Source organism: Lygodium microphyllum, chromosome 16, assembly GCF_053477565.2.
Source record: "Lygodium microphyllum isolate KBCC chromosome 16, Lygodium_microphyllum_v1.1.10, whole genome shotgun sequence".
Lineage (NCBI taxonomy): Eukaryota > Viridiplantae > Streptophyta > Polypodiopsida > Schizaeales > Lygodiaceae > Lygodium > Lygodium microphyllum.
The window spans coordinates 57,923,226-57,945,088 of record NC_141150.1 but is presented as its reverse complement, the minus strand read 5'-3'; the positions used below and the strand labels follow the sequence as shown (position 1 = coordinate 57,945,088).

General features: G+C 41.3%; 2 protein-coding genes across 5 annotated transcripts in view; one reads left to right on the top strand and one right to left on the bottom strand.

Annotated features, from left to right (window-relative positions):
* LOC148022870 (uncharacterized) overlaps window positions 1-21,863 on the top strand; it is a 42,737-nt gene that overhangs the window by 1,890 nt on the left and 18,984 nt on the right. The window contains exon 2 of one of the 4 annotated variants that reach the window (XM_087695800.1): window positions 2,060-2,225. The exons of the other annotated variants lie outside the window; for them this stretch is intronic. The gene's annotated coding sequence lies outside the window, so the exon portion shown is untranslated. The remainder of the gene's footprint in view (window positions 1-2,059; window positions 2,226-21,863) is intronic. 4 annotated transcript variants of the gene reach the window in all.
* On the bottom strand, window positions 15,822-17,900 carry LOC148022871 (uncharacterized). Its single transcript, XM_087695148.1, has one exon. It carries the CDS (start codon window positions 17,457-17,459, stop codon window positions 16,125-16,127), a length of 1,335 nt encoding a protein of 444 aa, XP_087551274.1. The 5' UTR covers window positions 17,460-17,900; the 3' UTR covers window positions 15,822-16,124.

The window sequence follows — 21,863 nt, the reverse complement described above, 5'->3', positions numbered from 1 at the left end:
TGGGATAGATTTGATCCTTGGCGGTAGCCTTCCTAATAAGTAGACTTATAGAGTCAGTGCAGCCCAACGGGAGGAGATAATGAGTTAGGTGAATGCGTTGTCGGAAAAAGGGCTGATTCAGCCAACTTATCCCCCTTTTGTTCTCTAGTTCTTTTGGTACAAATTTTTTTATCTATGTTTCACTTTTAGATTGTACACATAGATGGGAAAAAGAATGTGGTGACTGATGCACTATCACGTAAGTCTCAGATTTCAGTTGTCACTAATAAATATGATATATCACACTGAACTAGATGCCATGAAGGATCAGTATGCTATTGATTTGGACTTTGTGAATGTATATGATCAGCTTTGCAATGGCATGAGCACTTAGTGCTTAGAGATTTTTTTCGATGGTGTATAGATGACTGTGTATCACAAAGTAGTTGAGGCCTAAGGTGATCATTGAGAGCATAGAAACAAGGAACGGCCGTTCCAGCCTGTAGGAACGGCCTAACGCATTCCAAACCCTCCAAGGAGTTGAAACGGCCAGGGAACGTTCCGTGCCGTTCCCCCTACCGTTCCCTGCCGTTCCCTGCCGTTCCCCCTACCGTTCCCTGTTTGGAACGGCCGTTCCAGGCCTGTTGACTGAAAATTGACGTTTTTTCCCGCTTTTTTTTTTGGTTGGGTCACAGTCTTTCTACCACATATTCACCCATCTCCATTGCCTAATGTGCACACACTAATCTCTCTCTCTCTCTCTCTCTCTCTCTCTCTCTCTCTCTCGGGTTGAAGATTCAAAGTGTCAAGACAACCCACCATGCAAAGTTCAAATTTGATGCATTATGAACTCTTGCAAATCAGAATCAAATTTCAGCTGATCATCAATTCCAAGGTATTCATCCATTTATATTGTCTAATTTCAAGGGAAATTGGGATAGTTGGGGCAATTCAAGGCAATTTGGAGCTATGGGGATAATCGAGTCAATTTTGGGACATTTGAGTCAATTTCATGCATTGACGGGTATTAGGGCAATTAGAGGGACATTCTTTGGGGCAATTTGGGTCATGCAGGGCATATTTGGGGCACTTAAGATATGTGCCGTTCCCCTCGTTCCCGTTCCCTGACCTTGGACGTTCCCCCCGTTCCAGGGGGTCCCGTTCCCGTTCCCGTTCCCGTTCCAGGTAACTATGATTGAGAGTCATGCTCCTTGTGTAGGACATAGAGAGATTGATGCTACGGTTAAAGTAGTGGAGCATTTCTTTTATTGGCCTTCGTTAAGACATGATGTTGAGTAGTTTATTAGGACATGCATCGTATGTTAGAAAGTAGTTTGTCAAGACATGCATCACATGCTAGAAAGTGAAGTATGATAGGTAAAAGATGCCGGGTTTATTGCAGCCCTTATCTATTCAAGATGGGCCTTGGTAGAGCATTGCTATGGATTTTATCTTTGAGCTTCCTAGGACACCTATAGGGAATGATGGAATATGGACCATTATTTGCAGGTTCAATAAGCAGTCCGATTTCATTTTGGTAAGGATGAAGATAAAGACTGATCATATGTCATATTTATTTTTGAAGTATATGTTTAAGTATAATGATACGCTAGAGTTGATCATTAGTGATTGAGACCCTCAAATGACGAATTTGTTTTGGAAGGGGTTATTTGAAAACATGGGTACCATGTTGAAATTTTCTTCATTTTTTCATTCGCAGACAGATTGTTAGTCCTAGAAAAGGCAAATTCTATAGTGTTTGATCTCTTAAGATGCTATGTATTTGAGTACAAGTCACAACGGGAGCAATATTTGCCTTTGGTAGAGTTTGCATAGCATGGTGCATAGTTTCACTGGTAAAGCTGTTGAGCTAAAATATGCATTACATCCTGATTAGACTCTTCAACAGCCCAAAAAATGCTCATTTAATGAAGAAACCCTAAAACGGGGGGAGTGGTTTAAGAGGGGGGGGGAGTGGTTTAAGAGAGTTAAATGGGGAGAGATTCTAGACTATTGAGGATTCGAAACTTTCTATAAATAGTCATGCTACCCTCCGTTTAGTCTGATCTCGTTTTTGCAGGTTTTAGGTGATCTAGCTTCATTGCGCACACCTCGTTCAGAGAGGACATCTTAGCCAAAGCTGCCCGACATTGTCTCCATCCATTCAACACTTGTTTCCAGCCTCCATCATGCAATCTACATCGATTTTTGCTGTGTTTGCTAATCAGCCACATTGTCTCTAGTTGGTGATTTGCTGAACTGTTGTATTTATGATCCACCAGTGTTGTACGGATTTTCATGGTATCGTATCTACGAATTTGTTGCCATTAGCTTGCCTATGTCATCAAACTTGCATTTTGTTGTCGTCAACCTGCTATGTCATCATCAACAATTGTGTTTGCTAATTTTCTCTCTTCTTTGCCTATCTGACAGTGATTCGACATCATCCATTGTAATGTCTGACATCTTGAAGGTTGCCTTGCTGCGTTTCGTGATCTGTTAGGAGAACAACACACTCTTTAGCTCATTACCTCTGCCTTGGTCTTTAAGACAAGAGTTTAAGATTCAGTATTCATTCCATGCATTGTTTATTTGCTGCATGAGGATTGTATATTTAGTATTCTTTCACTTTTTCATTTAGTGTGTTCATTGTCTTTGAGTTACCTTAACCCTAACTAGATTCTGTGTTTAGATTATGCTTTGTTATAGACATTTATTGTTGTTTTGACCTTGATTTAGCATACAATCAAGGCATCAGAGGCTTGAAATGTATTGAGGAGTCAGTACAAATTGGAAATCAAATAAGGATTTATAACTTGGAGAATCAACTAGGAGTAGAGAAGTTTGTTGTAGGAGAGACAATTAAAGCATTCATCACTCAAATCAAGAATCTGCACGACTAGATGGCTTGTGCTGGGATACAAAAGACTAGTGAGGAGCTAGCTCAGAGGTGTCTTCGGATTTGTCTATTAAAGTTTGATGGATTGGTTACTATTGAAATCAGTCTTTCTTCCGTGGATGGGTGGTAAATCCCTGATTACAACTTAATTATAGCAGCAAACAATAAATGCAAATCTGAAAATACAAATTTACTATTGATCTTGGGCAATGCATATCCGATTGGCCCCAAAATTATTGCCCCTTTCGGTATTTCTTTAGCTTTATTGAAGAAGAAGTTGATTTATAATGGGATTCTCCCAATCCCTTTCGCAATCCAAACTCCCCTTGCTGTCCAAAGTGACCAGCGAGTCTTCAATCTGATTTGCCCTTTGATTCAAGCACTTAATTGGCCTTCATCCACTTCATAGACGATGGAAATCCCTCAAATTCAATGGCTGGCTAGTCCTCCACTTGAATTTAGTTGAAATTTACCTTTAGCCCTGAAAAATCCAAGTCTTGGGGCTTCCAATTTTTGGCGTACTTCATGAGGCTATTGCTAAACTCTAAGAAATTTACAATTTCTCAGCCTCCAAGGTTCCAAATGCTGAGATCTTCGAAGCAAGGCTGTGAAATGGCTGGGAGATGAGAGAGAAAGCTGTAGAGAGAGAAAATTCAGAGTTTTGTCGCGAAGAATGACTGAAAATCAGTCAAATGTAGCTGTCGCCTTGCCACAATAGCATTAAATGCTACCGCCTATAACTGAGACATCCAAATCAGCAGCTCACCTTGTACATGGATACATTTGCCTAGTGTGGAGGATCCGAATCTGCAATGGCCTCCTCAAAACTCACTCGTGGCTGGCAGTAATGGCTGAAAATAGGCTAGCCATGGTTGCTCACAACTCTCCCACATTTGCTAAGAAATGCACTTAGCCACTTAAACACCCCCAAAACATGCTTATTTTAGGCTTATTTTAGCCAAAACCCTAAAACGAGGAGCAGATCAAGAAAGTTAAGTGGGAGAGGATCTAGAACCCAAATTTTCTACAAATTGGCAGCAAGCTCTCCACTCTTTTACAATCTTGTTTTTGCAGGTTTCAGGTGTTACCAGCTTGCTGCCCACATCCCGGTCACAGAGGACATCTCAGCCCTTGCTGTCCATCACTGTTCCCTATAGTCTGGCGCCTGTTTCCAGCCCTCCACATGCTGATTGCTACTATTGCTTCCTAGCGACTGATTGCTGTTCATTTGCACTGCTGTCGTACAGCCTGCCACGGCAGCAAACAGCTGCGTTTGCAGGCTCCAGTTGCTGCCCTGACAATTTTCTCTCTCCTGTCTGCAATCGCTGCAGCCTTTCTCTCTCCTGCAGGCTGTCCTGCTTGCGTTTTCAGTCTTTCTCTCCTGTAGGCTCCGTTTTTAGTATTTCTCTCTCCTGCAGGCTGTCTTGGCTACGTTTTCAGTCTTTCTCTTTCCTGCAGGCTCCGTTTTTAGTCTTTCTCTCTCCTCATTGCTGTCTGCATTAGATCCAGCTTCTCACTGCTGCGTTTGCTGGTGTTCAACATTCGGAGGTTGCCTTGCTACGATTTGGGATCCGTTCGGAGTACGATACACTCTCGAGCTCATTACCCCTGCCATGATCCTAGAGATACAGGAGTTCGAGATTCAGTATTCATTCACTGCATAGTGTGTTTGTTGCATGAACATCGTATTATTAGTGGTCATATCATTTCATTTATTCACTGTGTTCATTGTCTCTGAGTTACTCTAACCCTAACCCTAACTGTGTTCTTTTTATAAGTCTGTGCTTTGTTGTACGGTTTCTATTTATGTTTCTGTGTTAGGGTATTTTTCTTTACACCACATTTGTTACAGCACGAATGATCTCGTTTTTCCTCTTCTTCAGTCTTTTACTAGGCTATATGGGCAAGTTTGCCAGGTGGTAGCCTTCCTAATGGTTTTTCCAACATTATTCATCATTAAATATTAATTTCAGCATTTAATTACTGAAACTTAATCTAATAATTATTTCGGTGCCCTGAAAAATAATGACTGGCCAATAATTAAATCGACTAGGCATCTTTCACTCTCGAGTCTCTGTGTCATCTTTGATCATTAGATCGATGTCAGGTACCATTAAACGCCACATCTCTAGTGTCACGAACGAATACTTATGGCCAAATGAATGACCTAGGTCAATAATTGACACCTAATACCACCAAGAACTTGTGCAACATAACTTATAGCAACTTTTGCCTTTGACATCTCGTGATTTTCTCGGGTCTTGGGCTCATAAATTTACTCTAACCCCAGTTGCACCTCACATATGCAACATTAACTTAATCATGTGATTAAAAATTAATCCACATGTTAAGTGAGGTTTCAAAAATACATGTCCTCATGATAACTGCCTTAAATACTTAGGTGAGACTCCAAGCTGTAATATTTGAGGAATTTTGCGTACTACTAATGGAAGTGTGGAAGGCAAAGGTGGTTCCTCTATCAACGGTGACAAGAAGAAGAAGGGTGGTAAGAAAAAGTTTGAAGGAGAGTGCTTTTACTGTAAGAAGAAAGGACATGCAATTGCAGATTGTTACGTCAAAAAGGTAGATGAAAAGAATGGCATCAAGAAGACTAAAGGAAAAAAGACAGGCAATACGGTAGAAGCAGAGTTGGAGTTATTTATGGTGACTATTGAGAAAATATGTTTCTTAGTGCAAGAAATATCTACCATTGACTCATGGGTATTGGATAGTGGCTTTTCTATCACATGACCAATAAGAAAGGTCTATATGTTCTATAAGTCTGTGCAAGAATCCATCACTGTGACGGTTTGGAATGATGCGAAATACCCTGTTGAGGGCACATATACTATTTCCTTTGTTGTTACAAATGGTAAACTAAAAAATCTTTCAAATGTGTTGTATGTGCTAGAGATTAAGAGAATCTGCTATTAGTGGCTTCTATAACTGATCTTGGCCATGAGGTTCGGTTCATTAAGATAGGTGCAGAAATCATCGACAATATTGGCAAAGTTGTTAGCAAAGGAGAAAGAAGGAACAACCTGTATGAGCTAAGTGCTTTTACAGCCACCACTAGTGTGGACACAAGTAAACTTTGGCATGAAAGATTTGGTCACATTGGTTTTGTAGTGTTAAAGGAGATGCATAAGAGAGATATGGTTGCTTACCTACGTGCAATAATTGAAATGAAGGAACCATGTGAAGCTTGTATAACGGGCAAGCAATAGAGAAATGCATTTCCACAAGAAAGCAAGGATAGAGTGAAAGCTTCTCTAGAGTTGGTGTATGTTGACTTGTGCGATAAAATGCCTACATAAGATTTGGGAGGATCTTCTTATTTTATGTTGATCGTTGATAACTACAGAAGGAAGATGTGGGTGTACTTTTTTCGTGATAAAGCTCAAGCTTTTGGTAAGCTTGAAAAATTGCTAAACTTGTTGAGAATGAAACATGGCAAAGTGTGAAGAAGTTTAGAACAGATGGTGGTGGTGATTTTAACTCAAAGGAGTTTGAATACTTTTACAAGGACAAAGGGATTAAGTGTTGATTGACGTCGGCTCATTCACCTTATCAGAATGGCATTGTTGAATATGGCAAGATGCATGCTTAAGGGTAAGGGATTGCCTAACTAGTTTTGGGCAGAAGCTGTTAATACTGTAGTCTACATTCTCAATTGAAGTTATACAAAGGCTCTCAAGAGCAAAACTTCTCATGAGGCCTATTCTGGTATGAAACCATGTCTCTCACATTTTAGAACTTTTGGATGTGTATATTATGCACATGTTTCAAAGGATAAGATAAACAAGTTAAATATCCAAAAAACACAAAATGTATCTTCTTGGGTTATAGTGATGAGCAAAAGGCTTACAAATTGTATGATCAAGAGGCAAAGAAGATCGTAGCGAGTTGTGGTGTGGTGTTCAAGGAGTAGCCACATACAATGGAGGAGGAGAATATAAGTTTCTCCACTTTATCATCCAGTGAAGAAGTAGTCCACTATGAACCTTTTCCAAGAGCTACGCCTATCCCCAAGGAGGAGGAAGCATGATCTTCGGATGATGAGGAAAAAGTTATGTAGCTTGCAATCATGCCACTAGAAAAGCCATTGCCATGATGGGTAAAGTAGCTCTATGATTGCAGTAATCCTATGCCTACCAAAGTTGAGGAAAGGGTAGATGGACCAAGGAGGTCTTTGAGAATAGAGAAGTAAAAAAAGGCTTCTGCTCACATAGTTAATATGGCCTTGATGGTTGAGATTATAAGAGAAGTAAAGAAGCCAATAAACTAAGAAGAAGCACTTGTTGATCTGCATGGAGAACAACTTATGCAAGCCGAGTATGACAACATAATGAATAATGATACTTGAGAGCTAGTGGATCAGTGAGAAAAGAGGAAGATTATTGGCACTAAGTGGGTTTGGAAGATAAATACAAGGCTGATGGCAACTTAGAAAACTACAAAGCCAGATTAGTTGTACAAGGATTTTCACAGGTTGAAGGATATGATTTTCAAGGACCATTTGCTCCAACTGTTAGAATGACCACTATTCTCACAGTACTTGCAATGGCTGCTTATAAGAAGTGGCTAGTTTACCAAATGGATGTTAAATCAGTGTTCTTGAATGGAGTTCTCAAGGAGGAGGTGTATGTGGCTTAGCCATTGGGGTTTGAGGCTCCCCATTCTGAGAACAAAGTTTGTAAGTTGAAGGCATTGTATGGGCTGAAACAAGTCTCTAGAGCATGGTACTAGTAGATAGATAAATTCTTTTTAGGCTTGAATTTTAAAAGATGTGCCTTAGATACTAACTTGTATGTTTATAGGGATGGTGAAAAACCTATAATGATTGTTCTATATGTGGATGACCTTCTTATTACAGGTGACTATGAAGATATGATCCATTAGACTTGAAAGGCTTTGAGCTTTGAGTTTGAAATGGCAAGACTTGGGGTTGTTACACTATTGTTTGGGGGTTGAAGTCCTGACAAGTACTTGGCAAAATCATCCTATCTCAAAAGAAGTATGCATGGGAGATCTTAAAAGCACTTGGCATGACCGAGTGTAAGATAGTTACACCTATGGAGGTCAATGTGAAGTTATCCATTGAGGATACATTAGTACTAGTAGACATTAGGAGATATAGGAGGTTGGTTGGTAATCTCATCTACTTGTGTAACAGTAGGTCAAATATCAATTTTGTTATTGGTGTTTTAAGTAGGCTCTCAAACAAAACATGAGAAAGTTATTGGAAAGCTGGGATGTGGGTGCTCAGATACTTGAAGGAAACTCTTGACTATGGTATCACATACAGTTTCGGAAGTGCTTTTATGGAAAACTTTGAGTCAGATTGGACAGGTTTTAGTGATTCCAAGAAATCAATTTTTGTATATTGTTTCTCTTTAGGTTTAGGAATCTTCTCTTGGATCAGTAAGAAGCAACCAGTTGTGGCATTGTCTTCTATTGAAGCAGAGTGCAAGGCAACTTGCTTTCCTGTATGTAAAGCAATATGGTTAAGGAGGATCCTATGGCATATGGGAGTACAAGATGAAGATCCAACAACGCTAAGATATGAGAATCATAGTTACATTGCGATTGCCAAAAATCGAGTTTTTCATACATGCATCGAACACATTGAGATCGAGTATCATCATGTACGTAACTTGATCGAGGATGGGATGCTAGAGTTGTCTATTGTCGAATGGAGAAGAATGGAGTAGATATCTTTACCAAAGCTCTTACGAAGGATCTTCTTCGAGTTCATCTTCAGAGACTTAGTATTGGGTTGAGGATGTTGTTCACTTGTTGTGGGTAGACATTGAGGGGGAGTATTACATATGCTCAATGCCCTACCCTCATAAGGTGCCATTGATGATCCATGGTGCTCTAAGTTGTAAGGCCCCTATTATGAGGAGAAGCTATATATGAGCATGGATATTGATTGAGTCTTGACTTTTTTATGTCAGATGAGATCTATGTGACCAGATGGCAAAAAGGTGACCTTTGTAGATCTAGCCATTGGGTTAGATAGAGTAGTTATGTTGGTAGTAACTCGAGGCCCAATGCATTGAGTTATGGGGTGTGGGAGTTATTAGGGATCATTATTTTTTGCAGCCTTGGTTGGGAGGTCTTAATGGGGCCAACAGCCCCCCCTGACAGGGGGGCATTCAAGGGTAGCATCCCCGGCCTGACTAGACTGCCTTTCTAGGCTATAAAAGGAAGACCCCTCCAAAGCTGTCGTCAATCTATGTTTCATCCAGCTAGAGTTCTTCCATCTACTCTTAAGCTCGTCGCTTATCACATGTCTAGATCGCTATCTAAGCTTCATAGTTGAAGCGCATAGGTGGATAGAGCTATCTTTATATCAGCTCGTTTGCGATTAAATCAAAATTTGATCTTTTCATATTTGTTGTGTGCTCTCTACTTGCTTAGATTTTGTCTATTGTGCCGTGTAATTTGTACATGAGGACTTTAGGATCTTTCACCGATCTGTCACTTGTATTGACGGAGGAGGTAGCTCATTCTAGAGTACTCAGTTTATTGCCTTTCAATGCATTTTCTCCTCTAGTTGGGATTCTATGTGCATTTTCTGAGCAATTTTTGCATTCCTCAAATTGTCTCACCTATCAGACACTGTCCACATTTTCTAGGATTTTTTCTGAGATTTTTTGGCATTTTACTAGCATTAAATGCTAGTCGGACCAGGATTAAATGCTGGTATTTTGGCCCTAGAGTTTAGGTCAGCCAATTTTGGGGTTATTTGGCTATTTATAGCCTTTCCCACTCAGTTGGTAGATCATTCATTCATCTTGCCCCTTCCTTGGCAGATGCATATTCCAACTCCGTCATCTTCCTTTGTCTCCGGTGTTGCCATCATTATTAGCTTGATCTAGTGCCCTCATTGATGCTAGGATTGATCAGCCCTCCTGTATTTAGCATTCTTTCCTTGTTTAGTGTAGGTTTATTTCTTCTTTTCTTGTAGTGTCTCTTTGTTCCTTTGTTTGTGTGTTTGTGTTTCTTCTGCTTTTGCACTCTCACATGGTGTCATTACCTAAGAGAGGCATAGAGCTGATTTCTCGTGGAGGAGACCACCCTAGACTAAGTTAGCCTTGCCATATCAGCGTTTTGCTGAAAACACAGCTTTCTTCCTAAGGGCGATAGCTTTGTTGTGTGGGCGATAGAATTTCTCCTCCAAGTGGTCCCTCTATATCGACTTTCTTGTGATCCTGTAGCCATTTCCTCTTGTTTTCGGGCTCTATTGCCAAAATGCGAATTTCTTGTGGATGTCTTGCAGGATTTTGAAGCTGTCTTGTAATTAGCTTCCTGGCTTTGATGATATAGATAAGGAGCCTTCTCAGCACTCCTTCGAATAGTGGCAAGATTATCGCGAAGTTATCGTGTGGATTGTGAAGAACGGAGATCGCCTAGCCTGTTTGTTTGGGAACCCTCTCCCCCTCATTCTCTCTATGTCTCACAGAAGGCCCGTTTTGTTGACCTCCACATACCATCCATGGCACCCTCTATATAGGTGCTTGTACTTTCTTCTTTGTCCAAAGAAGATTGACTTGATGGTTCAAACTACTCACTTTGGTTGTGTAAGGTGGAGTGTATCCTTGATATCTTTGATTTTTTGGGAGTTTGTTACCCATCCTATTCCCCGCCCAGTGGAGGATCCCACCATTGGATCATCGATGGATCGTGTGGCCTTATGGGATTGGCTTAACTCTAGAGCCCGATCTTTTCTCTTTATGAGCTTACAGGATTTTATCCTAGTGCATGTGCGCAGGTTGTGGAAAGCAGCGGAAGTGTGGATAAAGCTTGCTTTTTTGTATCATCAAAAGACATTTGCCCATCGGATTACTCTCGAGAAGAAATTACTTATGCTTGCAATTGATGATTCTCCTTCCATGAAAGATTATATCAACAGGTTGGAGGATATGAGGGATGAGCTTGTGTCCCTTGGTAGGATGATATCTTCAGAGGATATGGCTATGATTCTTTTGACTTAGCTGCTATCTCCTCGGTTTGATGTCTTCTAGACTAGTCTTGTTACATTGAGGACCTGTGAAAAGCTTTTATGGGAGGAGCTTGCCCGGTTTGTTTTGGAGCATAATGAGTGTGCCAAATAGGTTGCTAGTGGATCCACCTCCACCAAAGCTTTTATTGTAGGTTTGGGAGGGGGGAAAAAGAAGAAAGGGAAGTCCAAGGCTAAATGGCAAGAGAGGTCTTCAGGCTTTGAGTTTGATTTGGAGAAGCCTAAAGGCCTCACTCTGCCTCCCTTGTTGCTCTCATCATTAGCCTGATCTAGTACCCTCATTAATGCTATGGGATGTGTGCAAGGAATTATTGGTCCTCCTTCTATATTCAGCATTCTTTCCTTATTTAGTGCATACTTATATCTTCTTTTCTTGTAATCTCTCTTTGTTCCTTTGTCTTTGTGCTTGTGTTCCTTTTGTTGCACACACTCGTATATTCAACATGTATCCAAGGTACTGTGCTGACAACATGTTTGCCATGAGGTCACTATTGAATGTACTAGTCAATGTAGTTTGTATGCTGATGGGTATGGTTTTTGTTGCGGCTCTGAAAACATACATTTGCATTAGTTTGGCATCAATTTGAGATTAATTTTGTGATCAGCAAATGATCCGATTATGATCAGTTTATGCTCAATTTTGAGTGGTATTCAGCTGGTTCTATGGACAGCAGCATGTTCAATGAATACCATTGATAATTCAGCCATGTTTTATGCTCAATTTATGCATTACTATGATTGCTTAGCCAAATCAATTGAGAAACATGAGAAATGGATGTCTTCCTTGAGTTTTTGGCAATAGTTTTGGATCCTTTTTTAGTTTTATGTTATTTTTATGCTGGCTGAAAATTTTCAGCAAAACAAGTGTTTGGCAATAGCATGGTTAAGTAGCAATGGCCGATGTTGTTTTGATTGTGATGTCTTATTGAAATTCTAGTGCAGTATACTTTGCTTTGCCACATTGTAGTGCAATCCAAGACAATTGCAAGGATTTCAAGGGGGAGGTTTGTCACGAGGACATGGAATTTGAATGCTTTGCTTAACATTTGATTAATTTAATAATCAAATGTGCAAATGTGAGATGTATATGTGATGTGTAAGCAAGTTATTTTATTGTTCGTGGTTGACACTAGACTTGGCATCAATTAACTAATTAATGCCAGTCCAAGGCTAATAAGTGCTGTGAAATACTTGGGGAGAAAATTAGTCTAGCCAATTTAATTATTGGTTGGTTAGATTATTTTTCTAGGCACGAAAATAATTATCAAATTAATTTTTAAGATCTATATTTTGAAAATTAATTTAATGGGTTGGATAATGATGAAAATTTAGTTTATAAGGTTGCCACTTGGCAAAACTTGCCTATGCAAGTTTGGAGAAGTTTAATTGGGGCTGAAAGGAGAGGAAAATCTCGTTTTTGCATTTTGGAGTTGTTGGAAAGAGGTGTTAGACTGTTGATGCTTGCTTTTGGGGCCATTTCCCAGCATTGGAGACTATTTTGGTGAAGACCACTGTATATTCTTGACCAGGAAGCCAGCAATTGTAGCTAATGCATTTCTCCTGAAGATTACAATCTTCAATGCTCCTTTTTGCTATTGGTGAATCCATTTGGGATTGAAAAATCAGGTAAGCAGCTCAATTTCACCAAATTCTCTTGACAAATCTATGAATTTCTCTCTCTATAACATTCCCTCTCTATCCAGCCATTTCCTAGCTTTGTTCCAAGTTTTATAGCAATCTAGCCATTAGAGGTTGAGATTTTGGTGAATCTGTGTTGTAAACCCTAATTTATAGTAGAAATTAGGGATTGACAACCACCTTGAAAAGTGTGCCCAGATTTGAGGGCATTGGACTTGAATTTTCCGAGGTGAAATCAATGTATTTAAGGAGGATTCAAGAGACTAATCAACCAACATTGAATTTGGGGTTAATTTATTTACAAGGAGCACGAGTGAATGCCAATCTCTTAGCAAATTAAGGGGCAAATTGATTTGAAGGCTCGTTGGTCATTTATGATAGTAAGAGACACTTGAATTAGTGGAGGAGGTGAAGAGTCCTAGTTGTACTCTATCTATTTGCAATACAAGTTAAAAAAATACCACAAGGGGTACCAAGTCTTGGGACCAATTGGATATTGGTTTTCCAAATTAAGTGATAAAGTGTGTATTTTATTTTATGTGAATTCACTTCTTGCTGTAATTAAGTATTAATCAGGTCCAATGAAGAAAGATTAGTTTCAAAACGTATGATAGAGGATCCGCCTAAAGTAGATGAATAGGAAGAGATACTTCAATCAAAGTAAATACTTTTTCATATAATTAGGAAACGAGCAAGGAACTTTTGCAAAAAGTTCATTTTGAGATTTCAAAATTACTCTCATTTAGATTTTGAATGGATGCTAGAAGAGTATTTTAAAGACTATCCCGGTCACTATATCGATGAATGCAGAAAGAGATTGGTCAAAGAGAAGAAAAAGAACTCCAGTTTGGCTGTCCAAGAAACATGAGCCAGCAAATCTACTGATGATGATACTTCAGCCAACTTTGTAGAGGAGGATTACATTTCTCACATGCATAATCTATTGATGATGATACTTCAGCCAACTTTGTAGAGGAGGATTATGCATTTCTCACATGCGATTACGATTCTTCTGGGTTTATCTAGCGTCAGTCACAAGCCAATGTATTTTAGCAAGTCAACTTGAAATGAAGTAGATCAATGTTGCACTTGGTTCATACTGAGTGAGAAATGAGAGGAGCGATATGTATGGACTCCTCTACTCGTAGGGTATAGTTTTAACTTTGGTCCCTTAAAATGGCATTGATTGGGATCTATGATGATATACCAAGTAGTTAAGCATTTGGCCTTTTTCTCATTCTAGTACCTTTAAGGAAAACTCTCGGCTCATAAGACCACTCATCTGTAGGATGGACCCATCGGGGATTCCATTATCATAGACACAAAGATGATGTCAAACATTCTTTTGAAAACAAGTGCAAGAAGTCCATCTAGTATTAGGGCCCTGTAGGAAGCCCATCTTGGGCTTAGGCCGATGGTCCTTGACAAACCCAATGAATTTTTCCTTATCTAGTATCGGAGCCTTGTCGGAAGTCCATCTTGGGTTTGGACCAAGTGGTCCTCGATAGACCCAATGAATTTACGGCCAGAGCCCCCCTGGCACCTTGTTCACGTCTCAGCCTAACATCATCCCTATGGAGAGACCTCTTGCATTTGGGGATGGTCCTAGCTTCCATTGTGGTCAAACCAATCCCTTGGTGAAGGTCTCCCATCGCCAACCTTGGGGGAGGTCTAGTGCGTAACCAAAAATCCGCCCTTGAGGGCACAAGAACTTTTGTGCAAATATGCAATCAGCCTATTATTATCATCTAGAAAAACTTTGCTTCTCCATAAAATCAATCCAAACAATCACTTTGAATGTTCCTTATGAATTGACCAATTTATCTTGGTTAGGAAGACCATCTCTTCCCTAAAACAAGAAGCCTTTTCTTAAAAATACAAAGTCAACAAACCACAACAATGTCCTTTGGATACTTTGCAAAAGACGATGCAATCTACAATATCACAAGCTTTTTCCCTCAATGATTTAGCATTTTATCATGCATGATCCATGCATAACTCTCTTTGTTCTGACCCAGTGTGCCATGCATAGGGGGTATATTATATTCTAATGATAAGTTCCCAAATGAAAGTACAATGTCCTAGTTGTTTTACTTAGTTAAATTAACCTAAGCTTTCCTAGGATTTCGACTAGCTTATGATAACCTACTTTTCTTAGATTCTAGAAATAATTCTTCTCTTTAAAAATGCACATAAAACATCAAGCTTTAGATTACAAGGGTTTCATGAGAAATAGAAGAACGTGAGATTTTTGTAATATAGAGGGTGTATTTACTGTATTTGCAGGCACGTTTCCTTGACGACTCACCAACAAGTGACGGCTGGCAATTGGATCACGCTGAGAGTTGCTAGCAATTAACTAGGCAAGGCTGGGAGGAAAAACGTATCTCGTGCCCCTATTGAGAATCGGACTGTGTGGTCTTCCGTTCTCCTCATCATATTACCTCCTTTCTTCATTGAATCGCCATCACGACTACAACATTGGTATCAGAGCCGTCATCGCATCCTGCTAGAGCCGTTGGGTCCTGTTTTAGCCAGCGGGTCCTGATTTCGTCAGTTATTCACGAAGTTCTTTTCGGGGTCTTAAGGCGTGAGAGTCAGGCAGCTAAGGCGTGACGGTCAGGCGACTAAGGCGAGGGTCAGACGACTTGACGGACACGTCACTCGTCATCCATTATAACTGGCCGCAGGGAGACGTATAGCGTGAGATGGTACTCCACATGCCACACGTCATACACGACTGTTTTGGAGAACAGTAATACAACGGCAGTCAAACCCGTCACCAACCGATTGAAGTCAATCAAACCTGTTCATACATAGAAGACGTACTGATGGTTCACGTGACCCATAGAAACATGAAACGGGGAACGGGAACGGGGAACGGGAACGGGGACGGAGACGGGAACGCCAAACCTAGGGAACGGGGACGTGGGAACGGGAACGGCATTTAAAAAATCAAAATTCATGAAAAAAAATTAATATTTCACTGATAATCCATGTGGACTCTGGGAGTCTGGATGTTAAAACTTAAAACCAAGGTATATAATCCACAAGGACAAATCATTTTAAGTTTTAAGTTTTAACTTTAAGATATCATGCATTATTCTAAAACTACTCATTAGAAATTGAATTGCAACTTACAAGGCTCAAGAGGTAAGCTATTCAATTATAAATAATAAAATCCATAATACATATGCCAAAAATCATAAATGATAAAACAATGAACAATGAACTAAACTTAAAAGTCTAAGCTAAAAGACCATGCCTATGGTACCATTGCCAAAAAACTTAAAAGATTACAAATATGAAATTGAAGTCTAATCTTTGAAAGAACATGCTCATTGCCCCAAAAAAGACTGCAAATATAAAGTCTAATCTCTAGACTAAAGCAAAATGCGGCATGCCGCATGCCAAAATAGCCCAAAGGGCAACTGCAAGACTGCAAGACTCAAGTACAAGTATAATATCGACATGGCACAACTGTCAACAACCCAAGTGTCACAGTGTCATCAATGATCATAATATCATATATAATGTAAATGTGTCATGTATCATGAGACTCGTGATAAGTAAGCTAAATCAAAGATCATGATGGGGCTCTGAGGCTGCTCTAGCCACTCCTGAAGTGCCAGCCTCATCATCATGTGTACCATGAATTGCTGCATCTCCCTCAACATCAGCATGTGTCTCCTCTTCTTGCTGCATCTCCCACTCTGTGAATGGATCAGGCTTTGTTGTCATACTGTTACATAACATCCTCAAATTAGCACTAACGAATACTAGATCGTTTGCCCTCTCCACACCAAGACGGTTCCTCTTCTTTGAAGCAATGTGAGCGTAGGTACTCCACAATTGCTCCAAACAAGAGGAGCTAACTGACTGACTCAAAATACGGATGGCTAGTTGCTGCAACTCAGGACCATCCGAACCATAGTCCTCCCACCACAAAGCTGCCCCAATCTTACAGCGATCCTCCTGTGCATCCCCACAACCAAAAGAACCCCGAAAGGTCCTATAACATGAAAGCTGATCTCTGATCTTTCGTCTAGTGCCATGATCAGGCACTAGACGAGACAATATAAGTCTCCATGCATCCATAAGCTCACTGTCATTCTCTTGACCCTTGCCCTGGAACTCAGGATCCACAACAAATGCAGCTGCATGCATGGGTGAGCTATAGGAGTTCCACCTCGTCACAACTAAATGGTGTATTTCCTCATACGCCTCATCATTTGGTGCCAACTCCTGCAACTTTTCATTCAACCTGTCCATAGCCTCATATACCTTGCCAATGCAAGGTTGCATAGCATCCATAACCCTCAATAAATGTACAATGGGTGATACCATAGCATCTATCAGCTTTACATCATCCCAAAAAGTGGAGTTATTTGCTTTCTCCAAGCATAAGATACCTGTAGGAGTATCTGCCAATGTTGATGAGGTAGACTCATCACTAAGAAATAACTGCCTCAAGGCACCACTGCATTCTCTTAACCTGCCTAGCATCAAGAAGTTAAAGGCAAATCTGGTATCAGAGTATTTTAAAAGTGTCTTCTTCGACCGCAAAGAAAAGTGATGGCGAAGAAATTGGTGATTCAAAACAAAGCTAACCATTTGAGCTCCTTGCTCTATGACAGGTGCAATCCATGACAGGTTACCAATATCCTTTAGTAGGTTGTTCAAGCAATGAGCCATACAATATGAAACTGTGATATGTGGATAATATCCCTGAATAATAGCACCTGCTGCCCTATTTGCAGGCTCTCCATTTGCAACAAATCCCACAACATGCTCTGGGCCAATAAGCTCAACACCTGTAACCCACTCTGCTGCAAGTACATCTGCTGACTTTCCTGTCCCCGATGCATCATGTGAAGATATAAAATACATTTCCCCACGAGAATAAGCAACCATACCATGAATGGATCACTTGCGTGTATCACTCCAACCATCAGCAATCAAGGAAACTCCATTTTTAGCCCACATGCTCTTTCTAGTCACTGCTGCTTGCTCAACAAGGCGCTTTTCCTTGTCGAGCAAAGTGGTGCGTAAGGTCTCTGATGATGGAGGTACATACGAAGGGCCATACTCACCAATCTTCTTGCACATCAATTTAAAATACTCTAACCTGGCTGCACGAAACTGAATGTGGTCATGATAAAAAAAGCGTGCCACTGATGTATCCACCTCTTCCTTCTTCTTGGGATCCCAACTAGCATCAAGTGTGCTTTGTCTACGTGCAACATGTGGCGTTGTTGATGCCATGGCCGATGCAATGCCTGTAGTAGGTGTGGAGGTAGCACTTCCTGATACTGACCCTGCTCTAGATACATCTGATGGGGATGGTGTCACAAAAGTTGCAGGGTCAACTGCAATACGTCGTGGTCTAGATGCAAGATAAGCTTGTTGACCTGCTACACGGTCACGAAGCTCCCTTTGCTTCTCCAAGGTCACATTTGGACAAAACTGCACCTCTGAATTTGGCTCATGTAGGAGATGAGCTCAGACCTGATTATGCATAAATATTAAAATTTAAAATGGAACAAGTGGCAATTGGTAGTCCATATTCTAATATTTAAGTAACTTTGAAAAATTAAAATCAATAAAAATTTGAAATACAAATGCTCGGCTCAATGGATTACCTTGTTTGCTCCACTAGTTCGCTTGTATGGGCAAAGCTTGCAAGTCCATGGTCGAGATCCTCCACCACTCAAAGGGCGGTCAGCATTTACTTCTTCCCACCATGACCAATCATCAGACCTTCTTCCTCGACCACCAACCCAACGAGCGGGGCGGGAAGATGAAGCCATTTCTGATTTCAGGCTGAAAATTGAAGGCCTTAGGTTCAAGAGTCGAGAGAAGGAAAATTTGAAGGCTGAAAATTGATTATTGAAGGCTCGAGAGAAGGGAGAAGGCTCAAGAGTCAAGACTCACTCAAGAGTCGAGAGAGAAGGGAAAGGGAGAGAAGGAAGAAGAAGAAGAAGGTTCATGGAAGACTACGTAACCCATGTGAGGAGTCTCTTTAAGAGAATCCCTCTAGGCAAGCGACCGACTGACAGAGTAGTTTCAACTGTATTCATCAGCGAAATTCGAGAAGAGGAGTTATATAAGGCATTAGCAGGCAACTCAAGCTTGCAGCGGGATGTGGTGGCTAGAGTTTTTGAGGAAGCCATCAGAGTCGATGACCAGCTGAAAGAGCGGAGCTCTAGGAGCTCAAATCTAGAAGAGACCAACCTGCGAAGCTTAGAGAGAACATCAACCTCTAGTGAGCGGTCAATCCCATCATCCCAAGATAAGGGGAAGGCCACCGAGACACACCAAGGCTTGGCTGAGGCCAGGATGGAATTGGCCAAGCTACAAGACCTGTTGAGACGACCAATGCGGCCGCACGTCCAATGCGTGTACTGTGGTGGAAACCACCTGTCGGCCGAGTGTCAAGACCCTAGGTCAAGACCTTGCGCTAACTGCAGTAGGTTCGGCCACGATGTCACCCATTGTAGACTACCAAGATGACTTCCATACTCGCAACCCTATGGCCAGCCTTATCTAGCTAGTAGGCCACAGCCATTCTTCGGAAGGGGAGCCCCATTGGCTCTACCCGCGCCTAACGATATAAAACCAGTCGTCCCTAGAATGGATATAAAGAAGAGAAGGGAGAAGTGAAGAGAAGGTAGAAGGAAGAAGAGAAGGAAGAGAAGAAAAAATAAGAAGAGAAAGAAAAAGAAGGAAGAGAAGGAAGAGGTTGGAGGTGGGAGGAGAAAGAAGAGAAAGAAGAAGAAGGAAGAGAGGGAAGAGAAGGAAGAAGGTGGCTGGGCCTAGAGGCAGGAGAACTGGGCCAGGCTGAGGCGGGAGCAGGAGAAATGGGCCAGGCGGGTGCAGGTGGGAGCAGGCGGGACGCAGGCGGGAGCAGACGGAATGCAGGCGGAACGAAACAGAACAGCGCGAAGACGAATACAGGGCGCGGGCGAAAACTGGGCGCAGGCATTTGCCACGTGGCGTTCCCTGTCACGTTTCAGACAGGGAACGCAGGCACTTGCCACGTGGCGTTCCCTGCTGCGTTCCCTGTCTGAAACGGGACAGGGAACGTTCCATTTTTTGGAAACGCGGTCCGAGCCGGAAACATGCCGGGGACGGCGATTCTGCGTGCTGGGGGGCCGTTCCGGCCGTTTCCTGTCACTATGACGTGACCATTAAGAAGGGGGATATTTAGTCCCGTTCCTTATTAGTCGTTTCTGCCAGTAAGCTTCATTTCTAGCGTGATTGGCTTAGTTTGGGAAGATAAATTATTCCTCACTCTTCGGGCTTATCAATAAAACCCGCAACAGTTGCCCTGTCATTATAACCAGGGAAGTACTTTACTTTGTACGCAATTTCTTATCTTTGCTTTCCAATTCCAGTGTATTAATGGCAGAAAAAGGGAAAGAGGGAGTAATGGAAGGTTCTAGTTCTGGGGACCACCCTATGGTAGATCCCCATGAAATGGAGATGCAAGAAGAACAGTGGGAAGAATTCTTTGCCACACGAGAACAATTTGATGATCTAACTGCTCGTGTGCAGGCATAGGGGGTTCAAATGGAATTTTTAACTCAAACACTCACCGAAATAAAATCTCAATTAACTTTATTACTAGAAAGGGATAAAAATAAGATAGAAACCTCGGATATCCCATCTTCATCGAAAGATTTAGATGTGACTATGCGAGATCCTAAGGAACCCCACCACAAGTTGAGGGATAATCCAGTTCTAAAAGATATGAAACCCCCTCAGTTTCACAGGGAGGAAAAAGATAGAAATAAAGACACTATCTTTAATTTTCTCCAAAAATGGGAAGATTTACACAAACTTAAAAATACTCCACCACATCTCCAAGCGCTAGAGGCCAGTTTAACTTTGGGGCCAAAGGCGTATAAATGGTGGCGAATTTTAAAGGAGGCAAATAAAATACCTGAAACTTGGGCTCAATTTGAATTCGTCTTTTTGAAAGAATTCCTTCGTGAAAATGAAATGGAAAGAAATTGGGAAGATTGGGATTATGTCAGACAAAAGGGAAGACCCCTGCTGACATATCTGGAGGAATATTGAAACCGGCCTGTTCACTGGAAAGGGCGGTAGTGTACAACCAAAATACAAAAATGCTTTCACCCAATTTACAGTCGTCCACTTTACATGAACTTAAAGACACAGAAGCAAGAAGAAATACAGGAAGCTAGAATGCTCCTGTTGCATCACAAACACCCTGTTGGCCCCTAAGTCAGGCGCCCCTTGCGGTATTTCTTTATTCATTAACAAAGGGATAATCCCACAATAACCTGCCTACAAGCTGTCCCTGTACAAAGTGGAGAAGGAAACACAGTTCCAACCCGATTTCGACACCATAACGGCAGTACAACTTGACCTGGTCATTATCCCTACTCAATTGGTGCCTCCATACACCTAAACACACTCAATGAAGTGCCTGGTAAGAAATTCAGCACGCTGCATTTTCTGGTTTTTGTCTTTAAACTGCTCCAAAATACATGTATAGTGTCCCTGGAGCTTCCTTGAAGCTTCTGGAGCAAATAGACACCAAAAATGTCCAAAAACACAAACCTGCAAAAATATACAGCAGGCTGTAATTTCCTGTTTTGGGCCCTGTTTTACCTGCCAATCACTTGTGTGCGTAGCCAGCGGGTTCCCGCACCTTATGGGCCACTTGCCCTTTGAATCCTGCGAGATTTCACGCGAGAAATCTGAGGAAAACAGCGTTTTCCACACAAGTATCTGCTTGGGAATGCAGTTAGCAAACCCTGTACCTGTTCAAGAGGCTCTTGCCTCGGCAATTATGCATAACAGTACAATTATTGACCCAAAACAAGTTGACCAAGAGGGGAAACTCTGCCCAAGTCTGAAACTTCTGATTGGAGTGCAGAATTGACCATTTCAGCCTGCTGAAATTACTGGTTCAGACCTGCAACTCTACTGTAATCACTGGTTCAGACCTGCAATTCTGCTGTAATTACTGGTTCAGACCTGTTCTGAAACCTGATTACAACTCTTACTGTTCCCTGTACTATTCAGCCCTCTGTAATTACTGGTTCTGCACTTTCCTGCATCATCTGGGCCAAATGCCCTTGATTCTGGCATCAATTGGGCTCTGAAATACCCTCTGAACAGTCCAAAAACAGTACTGATTCAGTGCTGTTTCAGACACTTACTTGGTGAGATTACCACCCTCACCTGTCCCTGCTGGGACAGCATACAACTGCTCCTGTTCCTGGAGAAAGGAGGCTCTTGCCTCATGCAAAAACAGCATATTCTACACAGCTGTACCTGAATCAG